The following is a 12,688-nucleotide window of genomic DNA, read 5'->3' as shown; positions in this document are numbered from 1 at the left end:
CTTATCCAGTGTGACTATGAAGTGGAGATATGACTAGTTAGAATAATTCATCCTATGGGGAATCATCATATATAGTCTTCATGTCTGCTTTAGTCAGGTCTATGTTTGTGTGAATAAAGAGATCACATTTACATATGGGACTAAAATGAGCTAATTTAGCAGCTGTTTACAAATCAATTCTATTCTGCTAACATTTACTGAATCCTTTCTTTAGAAAAACGGAAAAATAGTATCTATTCAGTGTGTATGACCTATCACGTATTTTTTTCCTCAATACTCTATAGTTTTTCACTCATTTAATTCTAAATACCACATATCAGTCAGTTATTATTACCATTCCACTTTTTATTTTGTTATTTTTATTTATTTATTTTTTAAAAGATTTACTTATTTGGGGAGGGAGCAGAAGGAGAAGGAGAGAATCTCAAACAGACTCCATGCTGAGCATGGAGTGGGATGCAGGGCTTCATCCCAGGATTCTGAAATCATGACCTGAGCCGAAATCAAGAGTCAAACACTCAACTGACTGAGCCACCCAGGTGCCCCCATTCCACTTTTTAAATAAATAATAAAAAAAAAACTAATAAAGAGACTTTTAATATCTTAGACCAGATTAAGTGCAGGCGAACTCAAGAATGTGTGTTCTTAACTATTAACCAATATGGAGATAGAAAATGTAAAGTTAAATCACATATTTTCATACACACACATTATACACAACTGAAAAATGTATAAATGCATATTCATCAGAAGCATGAACTGAATGTTCTGGATTAACATATTTAGCACCGCACATCTGAATATAATTTATACTAGGGGATAATTTCATATTGGCATGTATTTTTAATATAGGCTTTAGGTTCTTTACATAGGGTTTCCCATCAATACCCTATCAAAAGTCAAAAAGTCAAAGAGCTTCAAGGACCAGGCAAGTAGCTTAAATGGGGGAAGTAGCCAAAAGCAGAAAATGATAGTGAGAAATGGGAGTGTGACAAATCAGAGATCCCACAACTCATTTCTAATGAATATTGCCACCTGAGAGAAAAGGTCCAGATTTGCTGAATCTTTGTATTTTTCAAGAGAAGAAAACCAAAATATTACATGAAATATTTCAACTAAATAGAAATCTTTCAAACTATGTGTGAGTCTCATAATTTGTGCGAACAGACTATATTAAGCCAGGGGTCTGTCTGCTTTCCATGTAGACTCAAACAGGTCACACCGCCAGTTCCAATCCTGTACCTCTAGCTCACTATTGCCATCCAGGTCCATGTGTCCAAATTTCCCACAAACATGTACATTGATCCCGATTATGGCTTTAGAGGAAAAAAATAATCTGACTTCATTAGAAAAAGGGATTGACGCAATTTTTGTGTAACTTTGTCTTTTCTTATGGGTCCTGAGTAAAAAAAAGAGACGGAGGTAAAACTGAGGTATCAAAAATACATTCTGTTTACATTTGACCAGAATTTCTTTTTTAACCTGTCACCAGACCTCATCTTATGGCCTCTGGAGCCCCCAGAGGTGCCAGAACCATGGCCTCAAGACAAAGGATCCATCCTCCTGGACTGGTGCTGAATTGGTTCCTAATTCCACTCTCTGACTGAAAGGCTCCTGGGTGATGACATGGGTCATGGGTGGGCTGAGCAGTGGAGAACATCAACAGAATACTGGAGAAGGGAAGAAATGAACAAGGGTAGTTATTCCTCATATATGGTTCCTTCAATAGAGGGTTGCCATGGCCATCCATCCTGTAGGGTTGTCCACTCTGAATATAAGAGGTTCGGTAAGCGTTATCTCCCCCTGACTTCGTCAGGCCAGGAAGTTCTAACAGACCCTTGTCCCCATGATCCTCCACTATCTCTTATTTCCTTGCATCCACCCTCCATAAATTGGCCTTTCATGAAACCCTCTTCAAATTACCCAGTCAGCATATACATGAATTTCCTGCCAGATTCTTACTAATACAGATCCCCAAAGTACAAGCAGGTATCTGGAGTATGAAATAGAAAGAGGGTTCACTTTCCCAATCTTATATTAGATGTGAACAAACGTGAAGTGGGCAAGACACTACATAGGACAGGACAGGAGAGATTCAGTAGTCATAGAGGATGACCAAACTCGAGTCCTCAGACCATGGTGGTAGAAATAGGGTTTAATGAAAGAAATTTCCTAAACTGAGGATTCTAAGATAACTAAGAATTTTCAGAATTGGCATGGAACGGTGACTTCTGTGTACCTGCCACTTTTGCCCTCTTCAAATGCGAGTTCCTACTAGATATCCTGTTTCTTCTCCAGCATCTATAACAGGTGAATATATTTGTCAGATCGCTGGGCCACCAAAAATTCCTTCTGAACCTGGCAAAGAGGACAGAATGCAACAGCACAGCTGTGATCCAGGACTTTCTTCTAAATGTGGGGAAAGGAATGAAGTAGATGACCGATAATCAGAAATACAGACTGTGGCAGAGGCCGCTTAGCCGCTCACCAGCTGTTTCTACTTTCCTACTGAGAACCCAGTGAGAATGGATTTCTCAATCTCCTTTGTAGTTTAGTGGAGCCATGGGATGGAGCTCTGGCCAATTTAAAGCGGAAAGAAAGGGATATTCTTAAATCTTCCCCATGTGCAAACCTCCCTTTTCCTTCCCAGTCTCAATCTGAATAAATAAGCGATAAAAAATGTCAAAGACGCAAGATGGAAGGAGCTTGAGTCCCTAAATCTCCATTTTCTGGAATGCGATCAAAAATACCACCCAACCGTGTATATTCTTGTTGTGTCCCGTGAGAGAAAAATGACTTTGTTAGGTTAAGCCCTGAAATTCTTTGGGGTTTTTGGTTACAAAATCAGCCTACCATGACAAACACACAAGAATCTATTATGTATAAGTATTAGATTCTTACTAGATTGTAGGGCTATGGAAAACTAGAATGTTAGTTTTATGTGGATGCAGGGAAATGCTAGTATTTCCTTTTATATAGTTGTGTTTTGAAGGTTTAGAAGCTCATTTACAAGTAATCTTTTTGGAAAGAAGTCAATTGATGTGCTAGGGACTCTATTTGGGAGCAAAATTTGGCCTTGATGATAGTAATAACTCTATCATTTGTCTTTTAAGAACAGCTGGTACTTTCTCTTTATTCAGAAGGATAAAGTACTTACTTAAGATAATTTTTAATTTGCTAATGAGCTTTGAGGCCATATTCTACTGAACTAACAAAATGAATTAAGATTTAAAATCCTCCAGGGGTGCCACAGTTGTTCAGTCAGTCAAATGTCTGCCTTCAGCTCAGGTCATGATCTCAGGGTCTTGGGCTCAAGTCCCAACTCGGGCTCCCTACTCAGTGGGGAGTCCACTTCTCCATCTCCTGGGTCTCTCCATTGCTTGCATGTTCTCTCTCTCTCCAATAAATAAATAAAATATATTCTTAAAAAGATTTAACTTCCTCCAGAAAATATTAAGCTTAATATTACATACTAAGCTTACAATTTATCAAAAAGATTTTCTGATCTTAACAACTTTTGAAGACATACTTTTGCATTCTTAAGATAAAAAATAATGTAGTTAAAATTCTGATATAATAGATTTAATGTAACTTCAAAAGTATTTATCTCAGACTAACCTATAAATAGTTACTCTAAAATTTTAAAATTTCCTTCAAGTATAATATATGATTTATGGAGAACAAACACATTTTTCATCATGTCGACCAAGAGAATAAGCTAATATCATTTAAATTTTGATCTTTCAAATGCTACATCTCTGAATCTTGGCTTCATCTATCATCTGGAAAAAAAGGTATTTAAATGTTTAAATTCCTAGATTTTATTTAGGTTACTTTTCCAGAAGTCTTTATGCAAATATTTCTGGAAATATACATGTCAATTTATTATACCAACTATAATAATTCCACTTATAAGATTCTACTTTAAAAGATTTTTTTAAAAGCATATTTCTATTATTGTTGGAATCAATCTCTATAATGGATTAAAATTACAAGAGACAGTCTAAAGAAGCAAACAGTATTTGTGATGCAAAACGTTCTAAAACCAGAGGCTGCCAGTTTACATATTCTATTATTTCTAAGTCTTTTTAATTCTCCCTCATAAATTTCTTAGCTTTCCTTTTTTTCCCTTTCTGATTATCCCCATAGAGTTTAGACAGTGGTGTCCAATGGAAAAAAAAATAATGTAACTCACATATACATGCCAGATATATAATTTTAAATATTCTGGTACCCACAATAGAAAGATGAAAAATAGTGGAAGTCATTCAATAATACACTTATTCCAATATATTAATATATATTTATTCTCACACATAATTAATACAAAACAACATATTAAGGAGACATTTTTATATTTTTTATACCAAATCTTTGAAATTTTGAAAGTGTATATTTTATACACTTTATATAACACATCTGAATGTGACATAGCCACATGTCAAGGGCTCAGTGGCCACACAGGACAAATAACTCACACACTGGTCAGCGAAGCTCTAGAGGCCCTCACCATCTCCTTCTTAGACTGGTCACTGTGTCTCCTGAATAGTCTCTGGTGCAATATCATTTCTCTTGAAAAGGAAGAGGCAGCTTAATAATCTTTTTTTTAGAGAGCTTTGTATAGTCTTTGATACTACACAAAAACTCAAGTGGTAGTCTAAGATTAGTTTTGATGTGAAATTGAAAATTGGGTTCACTTCTGTTAAAACCCACTTCTCTATCTTGCACTTTGAATGGATCTTTACCCACAATGATATTTTAACATCATGTATCAGTCATTTGGAAAATACTGGTTCATTGAATAACGAAGATTTTTCAAATATTGACACATTACATTACACAATATCAAGAAAAAATCACATTCCTTAAAACGACCACCCATCTCATGGTCTTTAAGTAATGAGAAGCGGTCAGGCTTACAGTGGTGAGTGAATACAGGTTTCCAGTATTCTATTTTGTGCTGTCTCACTTTGTTCATTTTTGTTTAAATGCCTATCAAATATTCAAGTTCGAATAATCATATTTTATTTCTTTTTTTTCAAATAAAAAGCTATTCCTTAAAACACCCCAGGAAATTCAGCTTACATTGTGCTTTTCCTTGAGACTACCATCATACTTCCTTTTACAGCAGAAGTGCTTTTTGCATACTTCCCATTTCATTACAGAAAATTTGAAAAGGTGTTTAGTCAAGAGTGGGGATTTGTTAAAACTATTAAGTTTTACTACATGAGTAAGGGCACTCTTCAGGCTTTTTTTTTTTTTCCTCTTTGTGTATGACTATGAAGGATACAATGTGATGCGAATACAGTATAATAAAAACCAAAAAATGTCTTACCATTCTCACTAAAAGAGTTCTAAGCCTACTAAACCCTGAAATGATTTGTGAGATCCTCAGGATTCCAAGGACCATACTTCAAGAACTGCTAACCTACACTGTAAGAGAGAGGCCGTTCATACATTGAATAGGCATTGAGTGCCCATGATACGTCAGGCATTATTCTGGGCACTTGAGGTACATCAGGAATAAAACAAAATCAAACAGAAAAAAGAAACATCTTCATGGAGTTTTCATGGGGAAATATGAACATAAATATAGGTGCATTGTAAAGAGTTAACAATAAAGAGGTCTGAGGTGATACCATAGGCTGCAATACTAAACTGGATGATCTGAGCAGACTTCACTGTGAAATACATCCTTGCAAATATTTACAAGAGATGAGGGAGCTAGTCATGAACACGTTTGGGGAAAGAATATCCTACTCAGCAGCACTGCAAAATCCCTAAGGTGAGGACACGTCTGGCTGTTTAGAAAACAGTAAATTGGACAATATTATGGGGTCTGAGTGGGTTAGATGCGGAATAGTAGAAATTAGATCATTGAAGGCCTTCTAACTATAGAAAGTAGTCTTCTGAAATGACTTATTCTCTGAACGAACGGGGGAATATGACAAGATTTTGAGCAGGGAAATTACAAAACCTAGATTTCCTTTTAAGGGATGCTTTGGCTGTTAACACTGGACTTGAGTAGGGCAAGAGCAGGAAGTATGGGGGCAATTTAACAATTCAGGTGAAGTATGACGGTGGTTTCAACCACACTGTATCAGGACAAGTGTTGAGAATATGCAGATGGTGTATAGAAACCGTATGTAAACACAACAGTTTTTACTAAGGAATTCAATGTGTGGTTTAGGAGAGAAAAGAATCAAGAACTTTTTAGCCGAGGGAACTCAAAGATGACCTGATTATCAGTGAAATTGAGGCATTTGGAAGGACAACAGAGGGAAGAGATGTGATGAGGAGCAGGGGATCAGTTCAGGAAACATTGAATAGGTATCTTTGTTAGACATCCTGGTCTTCCTGTTGCATGGGCACATAAATATACAAATTTGCCCTTCAGAAATGAGCTTTGGGGCCAAGACATAAATGTGATATTTTTTAGAATGTTGATACCATTTTACAGTTCTGGTTACTGAATGAGTTCACCGAGTCAGTGGTATAGATAGAAAAGAATGTCTGTCGAAGAAACATCTATCTGAAAAGGTCAGAAGAAGAAAATGAATCAGCAAAGGAGACCGAGAAGGGATAGCACTGAGGTAAGAGATGAACAAGGGAGAATGGTGACCTGAAAGCCTCGTGAAGAATGATAAATAGTTAAGTGTTGCCGATGATCAAATATGATGTAGACTGGAACAACCACTGTGTTAGTGACACGGGAGTTGTGGAGGGTGGTGACATAGAAGTTCTTGGTAAGTGTTGGGAATGGATTTATAATTAGAGATAAGAGAGATTGCATGGTGAGAGATTAGAGTTCACTCTGGTAGCAAATTTTTTCTGGAATCAAGAGCATAGCAAGGGAGTGGCAGTGGATCCCTGGGTGGCTCAGTGGTTTAGCGCCGTCTTCAGCTCAGGGCATGATCCTGGAGTCCCGGGATCAAGTCCCACATAAGGCTTCCTGCATGGAGCCCGCTTCTCCCTCTGCCTGTGTCTCTGTCTCTCTGTATGTGTCTCTTGTGACTAAATAATAAAATCTTAAAAAAAAAAAAAAAAAGAAATGGAGTGGCAGTTGGAAGATTATGTATTTTTTTTTGAAGATAGGAAAAAAACATGGTTATAGGAATAATCAAATAAAAGGGAGACTGATATTGCTAATGAATAAGAAAAATGGGAGACTTGCTGAAACAATATCCTAGAGCTGGTGGGTAGGAAGTTATCTGTCATACAGGTGGAAGGAATGAGAGAAGCATAGAGAGCTCATCTCAATGAGCGGGAAAGAAGGCAAAGAATATATTGACAAAAATTCTGTTATGTAAGTAGATTGAGTGTTGAGGGTCATAGAAGTAGCCTTCTAAAAGCTTTGATTTTATTTTTCAGTAAAATAGAATGCCAATTAATTAGGCAACAGCAAGGGTGAGGGAATATTGGAGGAATGAATGGCAGGGGTCCTTCTAGGAGAGAAGTGTAGATGGAAGTATAGTGTGGTTACTGGACCACATAAGTGTCACTTGGGGGCTTTCATCACTAATCAAAAGCAAGAGTATACTTGGGGCATCTGAGTGTATCAGTAGGTTAAGGGTCTGCCTCGATTTCAGCTCAGGTCATGATCTCAGGGTTGTGAGATTGAGCCCTACATCAGGCTCTGTGCTCAGTGAGGAGTCTGCTTGGGATTCTCTTTCTCCCTCTCCCTCTTCCCTTCCCCTCTACTCTCTCTCTCTCAAATAAATAAATAAATAAATAAATAAATAAATAAATATTTTTTTTAAATAAATATTTTTAAACAAGAAAGTCAGACTATATAATTGCATGTTTTTGCAGACACATTAAGAGAGTGACTATAGGGCAGGAGACAGGAGAATGTTGGAATTAATTAGAGTCATGGATATGATGTTGGGAGAAAATAGATATGATGTTGGGAGAAAGGGAAAGGAAATTGAATTCTGATGTGACTGATTGGTTATGATACTCATTACCGTACCATAAAGCTAGTAAGCAGGAGAGGGACACTGAGTGGTATGGGGTCGTTAAACTATATTACGCCAAATAGTTCCTGGTGGAGACTCAGAGCACTGGTGCTAGTGGGACACATTCAGTATAACGTTCAGAGTGGGAGGTTTGAAATGGAGGCTACAGAGGGGATGCATTGACTGTTAACGGCAGAAATCACTGGTTTTCAGTGGTTGCAAGAGAGAGTGGGTAAAGCCATTCATTGCAGGAAAGGCATTCAAGGAACTGGAAATTCAGAATACGGGAGGAATCGTCTGTGTGTGTCATAAAGTTGCCCCAAATTGGGACAATGGAATTTCTGGAAATGGTAATAGCTACCAGAAACTAAAGTCCCTGAGTGTATTGGGGATGGATGCATGGTTTGGGAGATCACAGCAGTAATGTCAGGGAGGTGGTGAGTGATGGGGCAGACGGGGAGAATGAAGGCTGGCTTCTAGGGAGACGAAGGCCGTTTCTAGAAGCAGCCCTGTCGTGCACGAGGGTCCTCCTCTGGCAGCCTGTGATCTGCAGACCAGGACAAACAGAAGCAGAAAAGGAGGCAAACAAAGGCCCCTGCTCCAGAAGAGAGCCCGGGAAGCAGTATCCTCAGGGGAGAACCAGATTCTCCTTAAGCAAGAAGGTTTCATCCAAATTAAACATCTTACCTTCACTCACTCCTACTAAAGATTTCCCAATGCTTTCTCACTCTGTGTAGGAAGGAGGTCCGGTATCAGGGGAGCCACCTGCTGCAAGTCCAGCCTGCCTCTCATTCACTCTCCCAGCCTCCTCTGCCAGGCTGAGTAAACACCTGTTGTGTCTTCAGGCTGCCATCACTTCCTCTTCCAGCACATGCTCTTCCCTCCACATCAAACTCCTATTTCTCTCAACATCTCCCTTCTCTATTTTATTTTTATTTTTTTAAAGATTTTACTTATTCAGAGAGAGAGAGAGAGAGAGAGAGAGGCAGAGTCACAGGCAGAGGGAGAAGCAGGCTCCATGCAGAGAGCCCGATGTGGGACTCGATCCCAGGTCTCTAGGATCACACCCTGGGTTGCAGGCGGCGCTAAACCACTGTGCTACTGGGGCTGCCCATTTTGGGTAATTTTGAAGGTGCACTTTTTAATTTCCACACAATAGTTTACAGGGTCCAAATAAGAAACCCACAGACTTCACGCTGCTTATGTACATATTACACAGCTAATCTCTGTAGTTGTGTTTTATTTATGCTATTGTAGTATTTTAATTATACTTAGTGTGGTGACCTTATTGTCTGGCCTGATAGCACCACATCCTGCAGCCCTGAAATAACAGGAAGGGAAGAAGCAACATTATTTATATTAGGTTTACGGATCTTAATTTGATTAAAAATCTATGTCACCTTTAAAATCTTCTATATCTAGGCTTATTTATATTAGGTTTACAGATCTTAAATTGATTAAAAATCTATGTCACCTTTAAAATCTAAAAAAAAAAAAATAAAAAATAAAAAAAAATAAAATCTAATATATATCCAGGTTTCTATATCCAGGGAGCCTGCTTTTCCTTCTGCTTGTGTCTCTGCTTCTCTCTGTGTGTCTTTCATGAATAAATAAATAAAATCTTAAATAAAATAAAATAAAATAAAATAAAATAAAATAAAATAAAATAAAATATTGTATGTCAAAAGATTCTCAGCTTAGATTAGCTTTCATTTATTCTAGTGCAGCTTTCTTTCTCTACATGAGGACATCCTGGCCTTCATACCAACCACATTCGTGGTCATTGGTCTTCAGAATTTTCTAGTTAGAAGAAAAATATTTCATCTGTGATGTCTACATACATGAGAAGGTTAAATTCACTCAGAGAATTAACTGAGGGGAACTGTGAAAATGAAGATTTAATAAGGTGTAAATAGCAAAAGAAAAATTATACTTGATTCTGTGTTCATGTGACAAGTATATCCAGTAGCGATTATAACTTAATTTTTTACTAGATTCATGAAAATCCAAACAATCCATGCTTCCAAGTTGGCAGAAATTCCTTAGGATAGAAGCATTGGTATTGAATATCATGAATAAACAGCAATATCAAACTGCCTTTGGGAATATTGTACCACTGAGATTGTGTGTAGCCTGCGAAAAAGAAGAGAAAAGTGGTATTTCTTGACTGAAGCCAAACATAATGGAGTCAAGGATCATCCATGCTGTCATTGAGGATTTGGGTAAAATAAGGAAATTGCATCTATTAGAATATAAATTTGCTCCAAAACATTTCTTTTTGTTTTCTTAATCACAAAAGGTCTAAAAGGCATTTAAACAGTAATAACAATTTTCATACATTTTAATTCCTACAGCATAACTCTGGAGCATTAGAAAATCTTAAGTTGCTCAAGCCAATTCTATATATATATATATATATATATATATATATATATATATATATATGTCTTTTTTTTTTTTTTAAGCCAATTCTATATTAAAAATGAGATCTGCAGACCAGTAGAAATCCGGTGCTTGTAGAATTGCCTTCATGGTCATATATAAGAATGTATTATGATGTATTTCCCAAATGTCAAAAAATACGAGCACTTCCTCTAATCTGGACTTTTATCTACTTACCAGTACGTCTGCTTTGCCACTGAGTCCCTGCCCATAGTTGTCCGTGGCGATGACCTGGAACTTGAAGTAGGACCTCCTCATGTTGTGGAAGAGCATAGCAGTTTTTATGAGCCCGGTGTACGTTTCCACCACGAATCCTTCTTTGCCCTCTTTAATTGGTGGGATGATGAGTCGGTAGGCCATGGCACTATAGTTGCCAGTATCTTTGTCAGTAGCCTAGGAGGAAAACAACAACAACAACAAAAAACCCACAAGGTATAAATAAGCCAGAGAGAAATTACCTGTACTAGAGGGCTTATTTCTGTTTGTAAGACTGACATTCTTTGGTAATAATAACACAACACAACCCTCCTCAACGTCTATTGTTCTGGGTATTGTTATGTAGATCAACAGGCTTTGTGTCCACGGGGACCAATGGCTGTTATTAGAATGGTATTAACTACCCAACTGTGAATACAAAGGACACAGACTCTGTTATAATGTGAGTTCAGCCTGCAAAATAAGAATTTTGATTGGCATGTTTGATGGGTTCAGCTCTGGGCTGTGATCCAAATTGGTTTAAGGATGGGATGGATTGTTTACCTAGCTATTGCCTTGTGTAATAGGCATAGCATGTGATAGTGGTTTTGACCTCACCTGTTTCCCGGAGGAGAAAAAAATAAAATAATGCACTGAAAGATCTCATATGACAATAAAAGTTCAGAGCTTTTAACCAATAAATCTGGAGCTACGGAAGGAGATCCTAATTAGTTAATACCATGTCATAATCAGAGATTAGTTTACTAATCCAGGTTCTTTTTTAATGAATCTATATCCAATTCTCAGATTTGTTCTTAGTTGCAGGTACTCACGATCTACAGGTTAAAGTTTCTTAATATTTAGAATTTAAAAAGAGAAACAGTTGTTTAGTTTAGTTTTTTTTTTTCTTTTTTTTTTTAATGAAGCTGTGAGTATAATCTATTAGTTTGTCTCTATGGGTTCTACTTCGGAGCTTTTTCAGAATGCCAATTTGGGAATTATTTCATAGTGGCGTATTTGGAAGAGGAATGACGGATAGGAAAGTCTCAGTGAATCTATACCAGGCTACATAGATCTTATTCATGATACTGCATATGTATGTTTTATATTATTATTATTGTTGTTGTTATTATTATTATTATTATTATTATTATTATTATTATTTTCATTATCTGGTTATTCTTATTTTTACCAAAGATATTATTAAACATGTATCAAGCATTTTTGATTTTTCATTACAACACTAAGGATTCCAAAAAGCATCATCTTTTTTAATAAGAACTCTGAGGAATGTATCATTACAATCAGGTAAATTAGTGCTGTCCAACAGAACTCTCTGTGTTGATGGAAACGCTCTGTGTTCTGTCTGACACAGCAGCAACCAGCCACATACGGCTAGTCAACACTTGAAATGAGGCTAATGGGACTCAGAAATTGAAATTTGAATTCTAATTAAATTTCAAAAGCAAGGGCTACCTAGTAAGTGGTAAAGTTGGGATAGACATAATGATAATAATAGTAAATAACAGTGAATATATTAGATTTTATCAGAGAGATGGAATGCTATAGATTATAAACTGCTTATAGTACACTATACAGTTGAGAAGATGTTTAAAATGCTTTCATATTTGCTGTCATCTAATTGAAATATATAGTTTAATTATAATTTTTAACCTGAAAGTCAAGCAGTATGACAGTTAATTTGGAAACTCAATTACTTGTACATGTTATTAGCATCTTAATAAAACTTCAAATCTACATTTACTTCTTTTAAAGATATTTACTAATGCAAGTGGAATATATAACAATTCACCTTAACTCTCCAACTTTATTCTGTGTGTTGATACTGTGTTCCATCAATTTGAATGACCGTGCTCTATCTCTAAATAAATTAAGAGGGAAAAAAAAAAGAGCTTAACTATTAAGCTTCAAATTCTATATGTGTGCTTAACCATTGAAGACATTTCAGGGTAATTCTGACTTCCTGTCAAACAAGGTAATTTAAAGTAAAAAAAAAAAAAAAAAAAAAGCTATATTTAACTTTGTGATAAAATATTTCTTGAATTTTTCTAAGAAGTCAAAATTCTCAGCTT

The 12,688-nt window shown here is 36.5% G+C and overlaps 1 protein-coding gene across 2 annotated transcripts in view; it reads right to left on the bottom strand.

Annotated features, from left to right (window-relative positions):
• Positions 1-12,688, bottom strand: part of PCDH15 (protocadherin related 15) — a 737,973-nt gene that overhangs the window by 54,517 nt on the left and 670,768 nt on the right. For both annotated transcript variants that reach the window (XM_038576025.1, XM_038576024.1), the window contains exon 26: positions 10,578-10,793. In XM_038576025.1, coding sequence (XP_038431953.1) covers positions 10,578-10,793 — 216 coding nt within the window. The remainder of the gene's footprint in view (positions 1-10,577; positions 10,794-12,688) is intronic.

Source organism: Canis lupus, chromosome 26 (genome assembly GCF_011100685.1).
Source record: "Canis lupus familiaris isolate Mischka breed German Shepherd chromosome 26, alternate assembly UU_Cfam_GSD_1.0, whole genome shotgun sequence".
NCBI lineage: Eukaryota > Metazoa > Chordata > Mammalia > Carnivora > Canidae > Canis > Canis lupus.
The sequence above is the reverse complement of the archived record's forward strand: the minus strand, read 5'-3'. Positions and strand labels throughout refer to the sequence as shown.